This window comes from Manis javanica, chromosome X (genome assembly GCF_040802235.1).
Source record: "Manis javanica isolate MJ-LG chromosome X, MJ_LKY, whole genome shotgun sequence".
Lineage (NCBI taxonomy): Eukaryota > Metazoa > Chordata > Mammalia > Pholidota > Manidae > Manis > Manis javanica.
The window spans coordinates 111,291,404-111,310,280 of NC_133174.1; the positions used below are offsets into that span (position 1 = coordinate 111,291,404).

Here is an 18,877-nt window from a genome sequence, read left to right on the forward strand (position 1 = left end):
GCTAACATCAGACTTCTCTGCAGAAACCTTAAAAGCCAGAAGGGAGTAGCATGATGTATTTAATGCAATGAAGCAGAAGGGCCGGGATCCAAGATTACTTTATCTGACAAGATTATCATTTATATTTGAAGGGGGGATTAAACAATTTCCAGAGAAGCAAAAGTTGAGAGAATTTACCTCCCACAAACCATCTCTACAGTCTATTTTGGAGGGACTGCTATAGATGGAAGTGTTCTTAAGGTTTAAAAGCTATCACCAGAGGAAATAAAACCACAGTAAAGAAAGTAGAACAGCTAATTACTAAGCAAATGGAAAATTAAATTAACTAGCCCCAAGGTCAATCAAAGCATAGACAAAGAATACAGAATATGATACCTAATATACAAAGAATGCAGGAGGAAGAAAAATGAGGAGAAAAAGAAAAGAACCTTTAGATTGTGTTTGTAACAGCATATTGAGTGAGTTAAGTTAATCTCTTAGATAGTAAGGAAATTAACCTTGAACCTTTGGTAACCACGAATCTAAAGCTTGCAATGGCAATAAGTACATACCTATTGATAATCACCCTAAATGTAAATGGACTGAATGCACCAATCAAAAGACATAGAGTCACTGAATGGATAAAAAAACAAGACCCATCTATATGCTGCCTGCAGGAGACACACTTTAAACCCAATGACATACACAGACTAAAAGTGAAGGGATGGAAAATGATATTTCATGCAACTAACAGAGAGAAAAAAGCAGGAGTTGCAGTACTTGTATCAGACAAAATGGACTTCAAAACACAGAAAGTAACAAGAGACAAAGAAGGACATTACATAATGATAAAGGGGTCAATCCAACAAGAACATATAACCATTATAAATATCTATGCTCCCAACACAGGAGCACCCATATATGTGAAACAAATACAGAATTCGAGGGGGAAATGGAAATCAATGCATCCATTCTAGGAGACTTCAACACTCCACTCACTCTGAAGGACAGATCAACCAGACAGAGGAGACAGAGGCACAGAAAAACACAATAGAACAGATGGACCTGACAGATATCTACAGAACTCTACACCCAAAAGCAACAGAATACACATTCTTCTCAAGTGCACATGGAACATTTTCAAGAATAGATCATATACTAGGCCACAAAAAGAGCCTCAGTAAATTCAAAAATATTGAAATTGTACCAACCAGTGTCTCAGACCATAAAGCTATGAAACTAGAAATAAATTACGCAAAGAAAATGAAAAATCCCACAAACACACGGAGGCTTCACACATGCTCCGAAACAACCAATGGATCAATGACCAAATAAAAACAGAGATCAAGCAATATATGGAGACAAATGACAATAATAATTCAACACCACAAAATCTGTGGGACTCAGCCAAAGCTGTACTAAGAGGAAAGTATATTGCAATACAGGCCTACCTCAAGAAAGAAGAACAATCTCATATAAGCAGTCTAAACTCACAATTAATGAAACTAGAAAAGAGAACTACAAATGAGACCCAAAGTCAGTAGAAGGAGGGACATAATAAAGATTAGAGCAGGGGAGGGCTGTGCAACACAGTGAAGACAAGTAGTGATTCTACAACATCTTATTTTGCTGATGGACAGTGACTGTAATGGGGTTGGGGGGGGACATGGTGAAGAGGGGAGCCTAGTAAACATAATGTTCTTCATGTAATTGTAGATTAATGATAACAACAAAAATTGGCTACTAAATTTCTGCATCTTAAAAAAAATATTGAAGCAGAAATAAATAACATTGAGAGGAATAAAATAATAGAAAGAATCAAAGAAAGCAAGAGCTGGTTCTTCAACAAATTAAACAAAATAGATAAACCCCTAGCTAGACTTATCAAGAAAAAAAGAGAGTCTACACACATAAACAGAATAAGAAATGAGAAAGGAAAAATCACTATGGACACCACAGAAATACAAAGAATTATTAGAGAATACTATGAAAAATTATATGCTGGTAAACTGGATAACCTAGAAGAAATGGACAACTTTCTAGAAAAATACAACCTTCCAAGGCTGACTAAGAAAGAAACAGAAAATCTGAACAGACCAATTACCAGCAATGAAATTGAAATGGTAATCAAAAACCTACCTAAGAACAAACCTCCTGTACCAGATGGCTTCACCACTGAATTTTATCAAACATTTAGTGAAGACCTAATACCTATTCTCTTTAGAGTTTTCCAAAAAATAGAAGAGGTGGGAATACTTCCAAACTCATTCTAAGAGGCCAGCATCACTCTAATACCAAAACCAGGCAAGGACACCACAAAAAAAAGAAAATGACAGACCAATATCCCTGATGAACATAGATGCAAAAATATTCAACAAAATATTAGCAAACTGAATTCAAAAATACATAAAAAAGATCATATATCATGATCAAGTAGGATTTATGCCACAGATGCGAGGATGGTACAACATTCGAAAATCCATCAACATCATCCACCACATCAACAAAAAGAAGGACATAAACCACATAATCATCTCCATAGATGCTGAAAAAGCATTTGACAAAATTCAACATCCATTCATGATAAAAACTCTCAACAAAATGGGCATAGAGGGCAAGTACCTCAACATAATAAAGGCCATATATGACAAACCCACAGCCAACATTATACTTAGCAGCGAGAAGCTGAACACTTTTCCTTTAAGACTGGGAACAAGGCAAGGATGCCCACTCTCCCCACTTCTATTCAACATAGTACTGGAGGTCCTAGCCACGGCAATCAGACAAAACAAAGAAATACAAGGCATCCAGATTGGCAAGGAAGAAGTTAAACTGTCCCTGTTTGCAGATGACATGATATTGTACATACAAAACCCTAAAGAATCCTCTCCAAAACTACTAGACCTAATATCTGAATTCAGCAAAGTTGCAGGATACAAAATTAATACACAGAAATATGTGGCATTCCTATACACTAATGATGAACTAGCAGAGAGAGAAATCAGGAAAACAATTCCATTCACAATTGCATAAAAAAGAATAAAATGCCTAGGAATAAACCTAACCAAGGAAGTGACAGACCTATACTCTGAAAACTACAAGACACTCATGAGAGAAATTAAAGAAGTTACCAATAAATGGAAACACAGCCCATGCTCATGGATAGGAAGAATTAACATTGTCAAAATGGCCATCCTGCCTAAAGCGATCTACAGATTCAATGCAATTCCTATCAAAATACCAACAGCATTCTTCAACAAACTAGAGAAAATCGTCCTAAAATTCATATGGAACCACAAAAGACCTCAAATAGACAAAGCAATCCTGAGAAGTAAGAATAAAGCAGGGGGAATTACGCTCCCCAACTTCAAGCTCTACTACAAAGCCACAGTAATCAGGACAGTTTGGTACTGACACAAGAACGGGCCCATAGACCAATGGAACAGGCTAGAGAGCTCTGATATAAACCCCACCATATATGGTTAATTAATATGTGATAAAGGAGCCATGGACATACAATGGGGAAATGACAGCCTCTTCAACAGCTGGTGTTGGCAAAACCAGACAGCTACATGCAAGAGAATGAAACTGGATTATTGTGTCACCCCATACACAAAAGTAAACTCAAAATGGATTAAAGACTTGAATGTAAGTCAAGAAAACATAAAACTCTTAGAAGACAACATAGGCAAGCATCTCCTGAATATAAACATGAGCAGCTTCTTCCTGAACCCATCTCCTTGAGAAAGGGAAACAAAAGCAAAAATGAACTCTTGGGAATACATCAAACTAAATAGGCTTTGTACGGCAAAGGACATCATCAACAAAACAAAAAGGAATCCCACACTATTGGAGAATATATTTGTAAATGACATACCCAATAAGGGGTTAACATCCTAAACATATAAAGAACTTACACACCTCAACACCCAGAAAGCAAATAACCCAATAAGCAAATGGGCAGAGGATATGAAGAGACAGTTCTCCAAAGAAGAAATTCAGATGGCCCACAGACACATGAAAAGATGCTCCACATCACTAATCAAGGAAATGCAAATTAAAACCACAATGAGATATCACCTCACACCAGTAAGGATGGTCAGCATCAAAAAGACTTAAGAACAACAAATGTTAGTGAGGATGCACAGAAAGGGGAACCCTCCTACACTGCTGGTGGGAATGTAAGCTAGTTCAACCATCGTGGAAAGCAATATGGAAGTTCCTCAAAAAACTAAAAATAGAAATACCATTTGACCTGGGAATCCCACTCCTTGGAATATACCCAAAGAATACAAGTTCTCAGATTCAAAAAGACATATGCACCCCTGTGTTTGTCGCAGCATTTTTTACAATAGCCAAGATACAGAAGCAACCTAAGTGTCCATCTGTAGATGAGTGGATAAAGAAAAGGTGGTACATATATACAATGGAATACTATTCTGCCATAAGAAAGAAACAAATCCTACCATTTGCAGCAAAATGGATGGAGCTGGAGGACATTTATGCTCAGTGAAATAAGCCAGGAGGAGAAAGACAAATGCCAAATGATTTCCCTCGTTTGTGGAGTATAACAATGAGGCAGAACTGAAGGAACAAAATGGCAGCAGACTCACAGACTCCAAGAATGGACTACTGGTTACCAAAGAGGAGAGTTGTGGGAGGGTAGGTGGGGAGGGAGGGGAAAGGGAACTGAGGGGTATTATGTTTAGTATACATGGTATGGGGGATCACGGGGAGAACAGTGTAGCACAGAGAAGGGACATAGTGGTTCTCTGGCAACTTGCTGCACTGATGGACAGTGAGTGTATTGGGGTATGGGTGGGGACTTGATAATATGGGTAAATGTAGTAACCACATTGTTTTTTCATGTGAAACCTTCATAAGAGTGTATATCAATCATACCTTAACACAAAGATTTAAAAAAATACATAAATCAGCAGCAAATTAGCATTCTGGTTTTCAATATTAACATTTAATTAGTAAATTTGTTGAAAATCAATGAATTTTTTAGTGTCTATGACACCACTCATCCACTAGGTCCAGATAAGATCCCTCCTCCCAATGTGGATGATGTTTCAGGACTTTAGCCACTGGCTCTCTGTGAAGTGTGCAATATAGTCATATATATGGTACATAAAGGATATCTACTATTGATCAATTTGCTACAGAGAAAAAAGTATGGTTTTCACTAATGGTGGAATTATGTAGTGGGACTATATTCTGCCCTCCCTAAACATCACACACTAAAATTCAATATGAGATGGGTCAATCCTGAATCTTATCCAAAGGTGTTTGTTTTTAGAATCATTTTTAGGGTAATCCTTCAGCATGCACGATGAAGATGCTGTTATAATGACGGTCTAGTGCATCCAACTATTCTAGTATGCTTTCAATCACAGCAGCTAATCACCCATGTCAGTAGTGATTATCCAGAACCTAACTCCTTCCTAGAGTTTCCTCTGACATTATACTGTACCAATTATCATCGCCTTGCCTAGAAGGTGGGCAGAAAAAGACAAAGAGTTAACCTAGTCATTTTCCCTGGTTGTTACAAGCGCCCTTTGGTGAGACAGGAAACGGAAGCTAATGGTTATACAGACGTTCAGAGATTACCAATAGGGTTTCAAAAGAAATCCTTGTTTTCTCTGCCTTCATCTTAAATACTGCTTATTGAAGGCTGCATATGTCCTTCAAAAATCCTGTACACTCCAATTATCAGAAATCCTCTGAATAAAATAAAACTAGGCAACGAAGGAATGGATTAATGCCTAGTGGCAGTTCAAAAGGAGAGTTTGCTCTACCTGGGTAGATGTCCCTACCTGTGGTGGAAGCAAGGGCAGTCTTATGTAAGAAAGCAGCATTGCCAGGTCTTGCTGCCTCGCCTGCACATCATAATCCACCCACTGCATGACAGCATTGAAAATGGTTCCTTCATCAGGCACATTAACGTCATCACTGCACAGAAGTTTGCAGAGCTCATTAGCTGGAAGCAGGAGGAATTCTTCATTCTTTATTACCTCGATGAAGTGTTCCTAGAAAAGAAAGGTCTTCTACTGAAACCTCGTACTTTGGGAACTTATTAACACAATGAAAATATCAAAACATTTCACTTTGTTAAATTTCAGAAAAGGCTGGAGAGACAGACATATGCATTTATACTGCCTAGGACAGGAGGCATGGGCAGGGGTTTGCTTGTGAGGCTGAAGAGCCAAATGCTTCCACTAGGGATATTTATGGAATACAAGGAAAAACCTTAACTTTTTCATGGGCCATGCAGGGAGTAGCCGAGTTGATTTTCTTTCCCAGCTGTTGTGGGTGACAACAGCTTTTGGCTCCAGAACTGATGTTGAGTTGGTCTCTAGTCAAAAACCTTAAGAGAAAGGCTGAAAATTTTCAAGGTGGGTACTATGTTGAAGGGCTGGGAGGGGTAGTTCTGGCTGTGCATTTGAGGGTTGAACATGCTGAATTCCTCTGAGATGAGATGAAGAAATTGACGAAAACCTCTTTTCTCTTATAGCTAAAACACTATTTTCTATTAACCACGGCAAAGGTTTCTTTCATAATGGACAACAATCTCCACATTCAGGATAATGTAAAAGGGACTCGTGTGGAATTATTTTTTGGGGACAGTGGGACTCTCAATTTTTATATATTATATCTCCATTTTTTCCTTCTGTCATGGTGCTATCTTGTATTTTGTCAAGTCCAAATTTCAGGCAGCTGTGTTTCATTTTTTACCTCTCAAAACACAACTCTATTTTTTTCTGATTTATAAGGTCATACATTTTCTGTGACAACACAATTATCATTTCCAACATTTTTCTCAGTAGGGATCTCCTTTTCAATGCAATGAACTATACTTCTGAAATGGAGATAAACGTGTCTAGTTGGCAATTTATGTAGCCCACTAAATAGATATTCTAGAAGAAGCCAGAGACACCCTCTGAATAACTGGAGGATCTGGATAAATCAAACACTCCCACAGCTCCACTCTGAGTTTGTCACTGGGCAACTGAGTTAGCCTAGTAGAAAAATATATCAAGTTTGATATACCCATCTGGAAGCTCTGATACCATAAAATCTGAGTTAACTTGCTTGTTTAGACCAAGAGCCCTTTTATGAAGGAAGCAAACAATTGAGAAAGACCTGACGATCTTACTGTAGCACGTGTCCCCAGCGGAAAACCCTCTCACCTATAGCAAAAGAATAGAACTAGAACTGTTCCTACAACTCATAGTACATCACATTTGTACAGTACGTCACACTTTGCTGGTTTCCATCATGAACACTGTGGTCAGCAATCAGATTTTGAGGGAGGTGGAATTCTTCTGAGATAACAGGCTATGTGAACTGTTTGATCTCCCGTGCAGTAAACAGCAAGTATGGATTCAGACCTAAGCCTTCAGGTCTACTTCATTTTGTCTGATACTGAAACTGCTTTTCATAAGTGACATAATTTTTGTAAATGGGTTAAGAAAAAGATAAAGCACTCCAAAATTTGTTTGCCCATTACTGGTACTACATGTACACTCCGAATAGTATAGTTTCAATACTATAGAAGACTCCATAACTGCTTTTCCTTTCTATCCACTCTCTAATGAAAGAAAAGGAAAAAAAGAAAGTAAATGAGATGGCGGGAGGGAGGGAGTAAAGGAGGAAGGAAGGGAGGTGGCCGATTTGAGAAAGCTAAGAAATGATTAAAATGCTTTACATTAGGGTCATATTTAGATATAGCCAGAAATTAGATTTTTTGAATCGATTGTGGCTTCAGAGGGCCTGCCTAATGAGACTGTTGAAAACTGTTTGGCAACACAGTGAATTAATCTAAATAAGAAATAACCGTGTGTTGGTCTAAAGTATCTACATATGGCACTGCCATACCCAATACTGTAGAGAAATATTTAGTGTGTCAAGATTAATTCTAAATTGCCTTATATTAGAATTATCTTGCTCCTAATTTCAAGGTAAACACTCTTCTCCGTGCACCTTCCTAAGAGTCTTCTTTTGTGCCTTTGGTTTCGTATAAATCTACACTTACACACTGTTGTAAAACTTATTAAATGAATATAGCACACTTGCTGAAAGTTTCACTGATGCCGGCTACTGTTTATGATTATGATGCTTAATTTTATGTCTCACCTTGAGCCATGGAGTGTCCAGACTTTTGGTGAAATCCTATTTTGAGTGTGTCTGTGAGGGAGTTTCTGGATGAAGCTCTCTCACATTAGGGAGGGCAATCTGTTTACTCAGTTTACAAATCAAGGGACTATAATTAATTCTTGGAGTTTAACATTATTCCAAGACATTAAACTTATTTGCATTTTATACTATCAGTAGTGTATTACAAAAGCATTATTACAACAAGATCTTTACCTATTTTACTAAAAAAACTAAAGAAAGGGGATTTAAGGAGACCGCAGTATTGTGTTTTGATGCACATCCTGCACTAACGCTCAGTTTCACTCACATCACATAATAGGAAAAGGAAGACAAGTTCATTTTGAGCAACAGAAATAATTCAAGCTGTTTATCAGAATATGTTTTGTCTGCAAGAGTAAGGTACCAGACAGGAAACTGTTAATACTTAGTTCAAGAATTTAGGTAATTTAGCAGGGAAGATTTCTTGTTTAGTTTTGTGTAGGATTAACCTTTGAATTATATAACTGGTGTTCCTATAGATTATATGGCATCTGTATTTAGGACATAAGAATATAAATAGCATAATTAAGAGACATGTCAAAAATGCCAATCCATTATAATACGGCTCTCCACATTTGAGGAATATGTTCGAAACTTCAAATTCTGAACAATAACCAGGGCTGGGAAGAAGAAAGAAGAAGGTTTAGAAGAAATATTTTGAGAATTCCAGTATTAGAAATTTAAACATTTTAAGGACTTCATAGCAACTCTAGAAAATACTTTTTATTTAAATGCATCTCAAACCTAAAACTGTAATGTTAATTTTATTTGTTTCTGTTTATCTGTGATTTTCTATTGTTTTCTTTATACATTTGTGTTTTATTTTTGAATTTTAAATAACTACCAATTTTCTTAGCTTGAAATATTTATCTTTTGACTGTCTTTCACAGAAAGATCCATTTCTTCTCTTGTTGGCTACTTCAGAAGTTAAAACATTCATTCTCTTCTTTGTATCAGGGAAATATTACCATTAATGGTAATTTAATATCTTCTGTCTATTTTTTCTTTTTCTTGCCTCCCTACAGAAATCTGTATTTCATGTCACCTCCATCTGACTGAATAAATGTAGCCTTATCCCATGCAACATTCAAAGAATTAACACAAACAAACATGTTCAGTTATTACAATTCTACTAATAGAACTGAAAAAGATCTTAAGTTAGCTAAGTTAAAGGATTGAACTGAAAATTGTTTTTAAACAAAATATGTTTTCACTAATACCTAAGAAGTCCATTAAAAAGAATTGGCTCATTTACTAATTTTGATAGTTCTCAAGTTCTTCCAGTTAACATTGGATCATTAATATTTGTTTTTCCTTATTAAACATTTAACTTTCATTAGAAATAGTAATTTGTGTGATTTTATACACTAAAGTTCTAATAGTGTATAAAAACATTAGGGAAAGTTTATTTTCCTATCTACTATGGATTCTACTTGAAGTATGTACTTGTTTGGGAGAATTTTTGGCAGAATTTCCATTTCTATAGCTTTTGACATTTAATTAAACCTTTTTAATTTCAAAAATGAGAAAATTGAGTACAGTTCAACCAGACAAATACTTTTATATACTATCCATTAGGTGCAAGTCATTTGCAAATTGTATGTTTATATTGCTTTTTAATTTTATCCCAACATTATAATCTTTACATTGGAAAGGTTTTATATATATACACATATATATTCATAGATGTATAAATACATACACCCACATATATATATATATATATATACACACACATATACACACACATATGCATATAAGTAAACAAATCCATAAGTTACGTATTGTATTATATAAGTTAATTTGAAGCAGATGATTTTACCATTGTGTACTTATGTGCCACTCTCAGGAGCTCTGTGCAGCCACGGGCATCTCCAAATGACAGAATCCCTAAGCAGTTTGAAGGATGGAGCTGCTTTATAAGAAAATTGGAGCAGACTTCAATGACTTGAGTCAGCTGCAGAAGACAAGCTGCACCCAGCAAATTTTCAGTAGTATCTTCTGTCAATCGCAGAACACCTAGATGTTTTGAAAAAATATTGATTTTATGTCTCATGAAATAAGGCACAAATATGCTAACTGGAAAATTTTCAATTCTCTCATTAGCAGGGCTGCCTTTTTTAAGGTACAACAACCACTCAGGAAATATTTTTTTAGGGAATCTGTATAAACACATTAACAAGATGGACGAAGGGAGCCAGTCTAGATGATCAAAAACAACTGTAGCAAATGAACAGTGAATACTATCATTACAAAGAGAAAATTGTTATTTCTTTACCATCTTAAACCTGCATCTACACCTTATTTAAAAGCATGTCTATATCATGACTCAAGGAGCATTATATCATTATATAAGGATCATACAATTGGCCAAAGAGGTAGCTGTCATTTGTGTGGAAAAACATCTTGGCAAATAAGAGCATTGAGGTTATACGTCTGTTTTTTAAAGTCTCCATTTACTAGCTGATAAGGATGACTTTTCCTAAATATTTTGCCAGTAATTGACACTTGGACTCTCTCAAAAGAAAGAAAACACTGCTCAGAGTCTACAGATAAACAACTGCTTATATGGTTACTTTTGTAGGTATAAAAAGCAGGCTCTGTTTGATAATATATGTAAAGGCTATCTGTAAAGGATTTTAAAAAATGAGATCAGAGCTACTTAAGCTATTTCCTGTGTAGTGATAGGCTGCAATAAACACATATTTACTTATATAATAAATAGCTATTTAAGGTATTTCCTGTGTACTGATATGCTGTATTATTTTTGGAACAACCACTATTGATGAATTATTGAAAATGTTATGTTTTTTGATAAGTTATATTCCTATTCGTTTTGGCCAAGCAATATAGGTAAGTTACAAAGTACGATATTTCAAATGGAGTATATACATTATAAACTCTTCCTTTGTAAGTTTGCCTTTTAAAATACCTTCACATAGATACTGTATGGTTGCATAACCATAAAGAAAAGAGTAATACATACTGATAGATTATCTATATTTGGTTCAACCTCTAAAATATGTTGTAAACAAATCCAGTCCATCAGCCATTTTCTGTGTCGTTCTTGTCCTGGATTTTGAAGGGAGAGCCCTGCCCATATGTCATGAGACCCAGAGAAGTATGAACTATTCTTAGATTCAGATCTAAAGATTCACCTGCTATAGACATTGAAACTTGGCCTGGTTATTAAGAATATTTATTGCTTAATGAATGAATCCATAAAACTTCTATAAGAAAACAGCAAAATAAAAGCTCCTTAATCTTGGAATGATTTCTTGGGTAAGCCACCAAAATACAGACAACAAAAGCTAAAATAAACAGGTGAGACAACATTAAACAAAAGAGCTTTTGCATACCACAGGAAATAAAAATAAATTGAATAGAAGACCTATAGAATTAGAAAAATATTTGCAAACTGAATATCTGGTAACAAGTTAATATTCAAAATGTATTAAGGTCTCATACAACTCAATAACACAAAAGAAAATTATTGATTAAAAAATGGACAAAGAACCTGAATGGACATTTTCCAAAGAAGATATACAAATAATCCAATAGGTACATGAAAAGGTGCCAGAGATCAACAATCATCAGGGAGATGCAAATCAAAACCATGAGATATCTCTCACACCTGTTAGGATGGCTGTTATCAAAAAGAGAAGAGATAACCAATGTTGCTGAAGCTTTGGAGAAAAAGGGAACCCTTGTACAGTTGGTGGGAATGTAAAGTGGCACAACCATTATGGAACACAGTATGGAGCTTCCTGAATGAAATTTTAAAAATAGAACTAACACATGATCCAGCAATCCCACTCCTGGGTATATTTCTAAAGGAAATGAAATCAGAATCTTCAAGAGATATGTGCACTCTGTGTTTATTGCAGCATTACTCACAATAGCCATGATATGGAACCTAAATGTCCTTTGACAGATGAATGGATGACGAAACTGTGGTTTGTATATGTGTGTATGTATATATGTGTGTGTGTGTGTGCACACACAATGGAATGTTATTCAGTGATGAGAATGATGGAAAGCCTGGCATTTGTGACAACATGGATGAACCTGGAGAGCATTATGTTAAGTGAAATAAGCCAGAAAGAGAAAAGACAAATAATGTAGGATATCACTTGTATGTGGAATCTTAAAAAAAAAAGTGCTGATTTTATAGAAACAAGTAGATTGGCAGTTGTCAGAGGCTGAAAGGGGAAACGAAGAAATACAAAGGGTACAAACTCAGTTACAAGAAGAATAAGTTGTGAGGATCCAATGTACAGCGTGATATGTACAGATAACAACATGGCATTGGTTATTGTATTCTTGAAAGTTGTGTCAGAGTAGAGCTGAAGCTTTCTCACCATGGAAAATAGTTCACTATTTGCTGTGCCTTAATTTTCATGACTTTGATAAGGGTTCCACAATGTATATGAATATCAAATCATTACATTGTATATTGGTGTTAAAATAGCTCTATTCTCTCACAGTAAAAAAAAATTTATTGCATATTATTTACCTTTTCTCTTTCATACTACTGAGTTTAAATCCTGATTCTTCCCCTTACTACCTTAGGATCCTTCAGTTTTCTCACTGGTAGAGTAGGAATAATAGTACTGTGGGTATACAATGCAGGGTTATTGTGAGGACTGAATCAGATAATACATACCAAGCACTTACCTGTGTAAGCATACTGAACCAAGGAGTTAAGTGCATTAGGATCAATTCCTTCCATCTTGACCTCTTCTTGTGTGGCTTCACACATGTTGGTAGTAAACATCACAGCAAAATAATCTGACATAGCACTGAGGACCAACCTGGAAATAGAAATGTTTCACAGGAACTTAAATTAGTCCATAATCTCACAGAAAAGCATGAAATGCAGACAGTAAGTTTGTAACACTGGTAACTCTGTTTACTGCATAAATCTTTCACAGTTCATTAAAGTGCTATGAATTAGAAAGGTAAAATGAGTTGATTTTCTTTTAGAGGGTTCATCAATTTCTCCCTAGCTTGACTCTTCTAAGTATCACACAGGGCAATGGATCAAATATGCTACTGCTTTTTCAATACAGGAAGATAAACATCCGTTTTCCTTAGTGTTCCAATTTGTAATCAATGGACTGATTTTTGTTGATTCATACTTGGTTACACTCACCAAATGTTCTGTCTGCATAAGGATACTTACCGATGGGCTGGGATTCGCATGTTTCCAGCAATGAGTATCACATCACACAGTCTTTTCTCTTTCCAGTAGTTCTCTATTTTATGGAGAGTTTTCTCTGCATGGTTTACAGCACGGAACTCCTCCTCAGATCTGCTGACATCCATTTTTTCAGGGTGTTGTGTATCTAATCTAAAAGGGGGTGAGAGTGAGAATATGTGAGTGCAAATGTCCCATGGAAATTTAGACATATCAACTACAAGAAATATATGGTATTAAAGTAAAATTGAAATTTGCCCTCCGATTTTAAATATTTCACTGTGATTACTACCTAACCTTCCATCAAAGTGATGTGTCATGATTAGTATTTATACGTGGCATGGAACCATAAAGGGGTATGGTTTAGCTGCAGGGCTACTGGTAACTGCCATATGAACAATCATAAACTTCAAAATACCACCCTTTCTTTGATTTTTATTGGTATCACAGCTTTGCCATTAGGCATGAAATTGTAGGCATGATTTAAAATATTTTTCAAGTTTGAAAGTTATCAAAGTACTCATAACATATGAGAAATATTTCTTGAAGAATCTCAAGCCTGAGAGTTTGGTTACACTCTACATGTCAATCCCATTAAGAAAATATATAACTTCCATCTTTTATATCTTTTCTCAGATTTAACAGGATACAATTGACATATAGCATTGAATAATTTTAGGTGTACAATATGATTATTTGAAAATATATATTGTATATGATTACAATAAATTTAGTTAGAACACCCAACACTTCACATAGTTACTATCTTTTGTGTGTGTGGCAGGAACATTTAAGATACACTCTCTTAGCAATTTTCAAGTGTCCAATACAGTATTGTTAAGTATAGTTACCATGCTGTACATTAGATCCCCAAAACTTACTCATCTTCTAACTGGAAGTTGTACCTTTTGACTATTTAGGCAAATATGGTAACTGTTGAATTTACAATAAGGGAAGCTGTTTATATGTCCTTTCAACATCGCACAACAGCAGAATTTAAATACTAACACAAGCACATAGAGGCTTACAAATCAGTAGAAACTTAAAAATTTGATGGTTGGATGAACACACTTAGATACTTTGATTGTTACCTTTCTTGCTTCCAGGCATCATTTTCCAACCACCCAGTTAAGATTAATTTTAAGTTCCCCCACCCCCAATTCAGCCTGTGCTTTTTTAAATACAATTGGTCCAGGGTGACATTACTCTTTGTTTAGTTCAAATAAATGATTCACCTCTGAATCTTCTTTGGGACTTTAAGTTACTCTACTATATGGATCATCAGGACAGCATGATATGAATATCTTTAAAACTGCCTGCTACAAAATGAGCCTGTTTTCGTCTGTTTTGGAAAGGAATAATTCCTTGTCACCACAGACTCGAAAGCATTTCGGTTTCAGTCAACTCACTTATCCTAATCTTTACTCTGCTCAGGTAATGGTTTGATTGACACTGAATCAATCAAACATCAAATGTCTAATTATCTTAGATATCCTCACATATACTCCACCATGTATTAGAATGGGCATATTGTAAAGGAGGAATATGTTTTGGGAAGTTCTGGCCAGGAAATAATTTTATTCTGTGAATGTTCTTCAGCCTAATTTGGTTAAGGATACAAAAGTATCTTTAATTTAATCTTGTTACATAAGGAATGAAGTTAGATTTTTATTTGACATCCTTTTTCTTTTTTAATGTAAGTATTTATAACTACAAATTATCTTCTTAGCACTGCTTTTGCTGTATCCTGTATGTTTTGGTGTGCTGAGGCTTCATTTCCATTGACTCAAGATATTTTCTAATTACACCTGTGATTTCATCTTTGCCCTATTGATGGCTTAAGCGTGTCTTGAATTGTCCACATATTGGGAGATTTTCTAATTTTCCTTCTATTAATTTTTGTTTTCATGCCATTGTTATCAGAAAAGGTACTTTGCATCATTTGATTCTTTAATGTATTAAATTTTGCAGTGAAAGTACAATCTAATCTTGAGAACATCCCACATGCACTTGAGAAAAATCTGTGTTTTTCTATTATTTGGTAGACCGTTCTCTGTAGGTCTGTTAGGTCAATTAATCTATAGTACTGCTGAAGTCCTCCATTTCCTTATTAAAGTCATGTCTGATTGTTCTTTGGGGTTTTTTATACTGGGCTATCGATATTACTATAGTTCCATCTAATATCATTGTAGCTCCATCTAATTCTCCCTTCAATTCTGTCAGTGTTTGTTTCATATATTTAGGAGATCTGGTGTTTGTTGCTTCTATCTTTATAATTATTATATCATTAATAAATAACCCTTTTATCAGTATCATCTCATTTGTTTTTTGTAATAGCTTTTGACTTATCCCATTTTGTTTGATATAATATAGCTACTCCTGCTCTTTTTTGGTTGCTATTTACATGAAATATATATTGCATCCTTGACTGTTCTTAATCTGAAGTGAATTTCTTCCAGATAGCATAAAAGAATCTATTGAAAAGCCTTTTAAAAATATCTGTTCTGGAGGGGGCGGAGCCAAGATGGCGGCATGAGCAGAGCAGTGGAAATCTCCTCCCAAAAACACATAGAGCTATGAAAATATAACAAAGAAAAATCTTCCTAAAATAGAGACCACAGGACACAGGACAACATCCAGACCACATCCACACCTGCAAAAACCCAGCGCCTTGCGAAGGGGGTAAGATACAAGCCCCGGCCCGGCAGGACCCGAGCGCCCCTTCCCCCGGCTCCCGGCGGGTGGAAAGAAACCGGAGCGGATTTTTTTTTTTTTTTGGCGAGTGCTTTTTGGAAGCCTTAAAGGGACAGGGACCCCGTTGCTAGGGAGGCAGGGTGGCGGGACCGGTGAGCGCCTGGGTCCGGCACTTGAGGACGGAGGAAATCGCGCATTTTTCCCCCTTTTTTCCTCTTTTTGGCAAGTGCTTTTTGGAGCCCTTAAAGGGACAGGGACCCCGGTGCTAGGGAGGCAGGGCGGTGGGACTGGTGAGAGGGTGCCTGGGACCGGCGCCTGAGGACAAAGAATATCCCGCGTTTTTCCCTGTGGGACCGGTGGGAGGGTGCCTGAGACTGGCACCTGAGGTTGGAGGAAATCGCGCGTTTTTCCCCTTTTTTTTCCTCTTTTTGGCGAGTGCTTTTGGAAGCCTTAAAGGGACAGGGGCCCTGGTGCTAGGGAGGCAGGGTGGCGGGACTGGTGAGCGGGTGCCTGGGACCGGCACCTGAGGACAAAGAATATCCTGTGTTTTTCCCTGCGGGACTGGTGGGCCGGTGCCTGAGATCAGCACCTGAGGATGGAGGAAATCACGTGTTTTCCCCCTTTTTTTTCTCTTTTTGGCGAGTGCTTTTTGGAAGCTTTAAAGGGACAGGGACCGTGGTGCTAGGGAGACAGGGCAGCAGGACCAGTGAGCGGGTGCCTGGGACAGGCGACTGAAGACAAAAAAAAAAAATCAAGTGTTTTTTCCTTTTTTTTTTTTTTTTTTCCTGTTCCCTCTCTCATTGTTGCTGTTGTTGTTTTGGTTTGGAGAGTGCTTTTTGGAAGTCTTAAATGGGCAGGACAGGTCACTTAGACCAGAGGCAGGGAATATGGGGATCTCTGGGCACTCTAACCCCCTGGGCAGCAGGGAGCACAGAGGCCCCTTACAGAGATAAATAGCCTCCCAGCCGCTCCCCCTCAAACGGGGCTCCACCATTTTGGAGGAGCAGCCCCAGCCAGGCCAAGCCCACAGCAACAGCGGAGATAAACTCCATAGCAAACGAGCAGGTAGCAGAAGTCCTGTCTGCGCACAGCTGACAAGCATAAGCCACTAGAGGTCTCTATTCTCCCAGGAGAGGAAAGCCACAAACCAACAAGAAGGGAAGCTCTTCCAGCAGTCACTCGTACCAGCTCTGCAAACTATCTCTATCACCATGAAAAGGCTAAACTACAGGCAGACAAAGATCACAGAGACAACACCTGAGAAGGAGACAGACCTAACCAGTCCTCCTGAAAAAGAATTCAAAATAAAAATCATGAACATGCTGACAGAGATGCATAGAAAAATGCAAGAGCAATGGGATGAGATGCAGAGAAAAATGCAAGAGCAATGGGATGAATTCCGGAGGGAGATCACAGATGTCAGGAAGGAGATCACAGAAGTGAAACAATCCCTGGAAGGATTTATAAGCAGAATGGATAAGATGCAAGAGGCCATTGAAGGAATAGAAGCCAGAGAACAGGAACGTATAGAAGCTGACATAGAGAGAGAGATAAAAGGATCTCCAGGAATGAAACAACACTAAGAGAACTATGTGACCAAGCCAAAAGGAATAATATTCGTATTATAGGGGAACGAGAAGAAGAAGAAAGAGGAAAAGGGATAGAAAGTCTCTTTGAAGAAATAATTGCTGAAAACTTCCCCAAACTGGGGGAGGAAATAATCGAACAGACCATGGAATTACACAGAACCCCCAACAGAAAGGATCCAAGGAGGACAACATCAAGACACATAGTAATTAAAATGGCAAGGATCAAGGACAAGGAAAGAGTTTTAAAGACAGCTAGAGAGAAAAAGGTCACCTATAAAGGAAAACCCATCAGGCTAACAACAGACTTCTCGACAGAAACCCTACAGGCCAGAAGAGAATGGCATGATATACTTAATGCAATGAAACAGAAGGGCCTTGAACCAAGGATACTGTATCCAGCACGACTATCATTTAAATATGATGGCGGGATTAAACAATTCCCTGACAAGCAAAAGCTGAGGGAATTTGCTTCCCACAAACCACCTCTACAGGGCATCCTACAGGGACTGCTCTACATGGGAGCACCCCTAAAAAGAGAACAGAACAAAACACACAACATATGAAGAATGGAGGAGGAGGAATAAGAAGGGAGAGAAGAAAAGAATCTTCAGACAGTGTATATAACAGCTCAATAAGTGAGCTAAGTTAGGCAGTAAGATACTAAAGAAGCTAACCTTGAACCTTTGGTAACCATGAATCTAAAGCCTGCAATGGCAATAAGTACATATCTCTCAATTGTCACCCTAAATGTAAATGGACTTAATGCACCAATCAAAGGACACAGAGTAATACAATGGATAAAAAAGCAAGACCCATCTATATGCTGCTTACAAGAAACTCACCTTAAACCCAAAGATAAGCATAGACTAAAAGTCAAGGGATGGAAAAACATATTTCAGGCAAACAACAGTGAGAAGAAAGCAGAGGTTGCAGTACTAATATCAGACAAAATAGACTTCAAAACAAAAAAAGTAACAAGAGATAAAGAAGGACACTACATAATGATAAAGGGCTCAGTCCAACAAGAGGATATAACCATTCTAAATATATATGCACCCAATACAGGAGCACCAGCATATGTGAAGCAAATACTAACAGAACTAAAGAGGGAAATAGACTGCAATGCATTCATTTTAGGAGACTTCAACACACCACTCACCCCGAAGGATTGATCCACCGGGCAGAAAATAAGTAAGGACACAGAGGCACTGAACAA

At 37.1% G+C, this 18,877-nt stretch overlaps 1 protein-coding gene across 1 annotated transcript in view; it reads right to left on the bottom strand.

Moving 5' to 3' along the window:
- LOC140847393 (kelch-like protein 4) overlaps positions 1 to 18,877 on the bottom strand; it is a 210,822-nt gene that overhangs the window by 21,219 nt on the left and 170,726 nt on the right. The window contains exons 3-6 of the mRNA XM_073227618.1: positions 13,364 to 13,531; positions 12,856 to 12,992; positions 10,001 to 10,197; positions 5,799 to 6,011 (exon numbers count right to left, since the gene is read on the bottom strand). Coding sequence (XP_073083719.1) covers positions 5,799 to 6,011; positions 10,001 to 10,197; positions 12,856 to 12,992; positions 13,364 to 13,531 — 715 coding nt within the window. The remainder of the gene's footprint in view (positions 1 to 5,798; positions 6,012 to 10,000; positions 10,198 to 12,855; positions 12,993 to 13,363; positions 13,532 to 18,877) is intronic.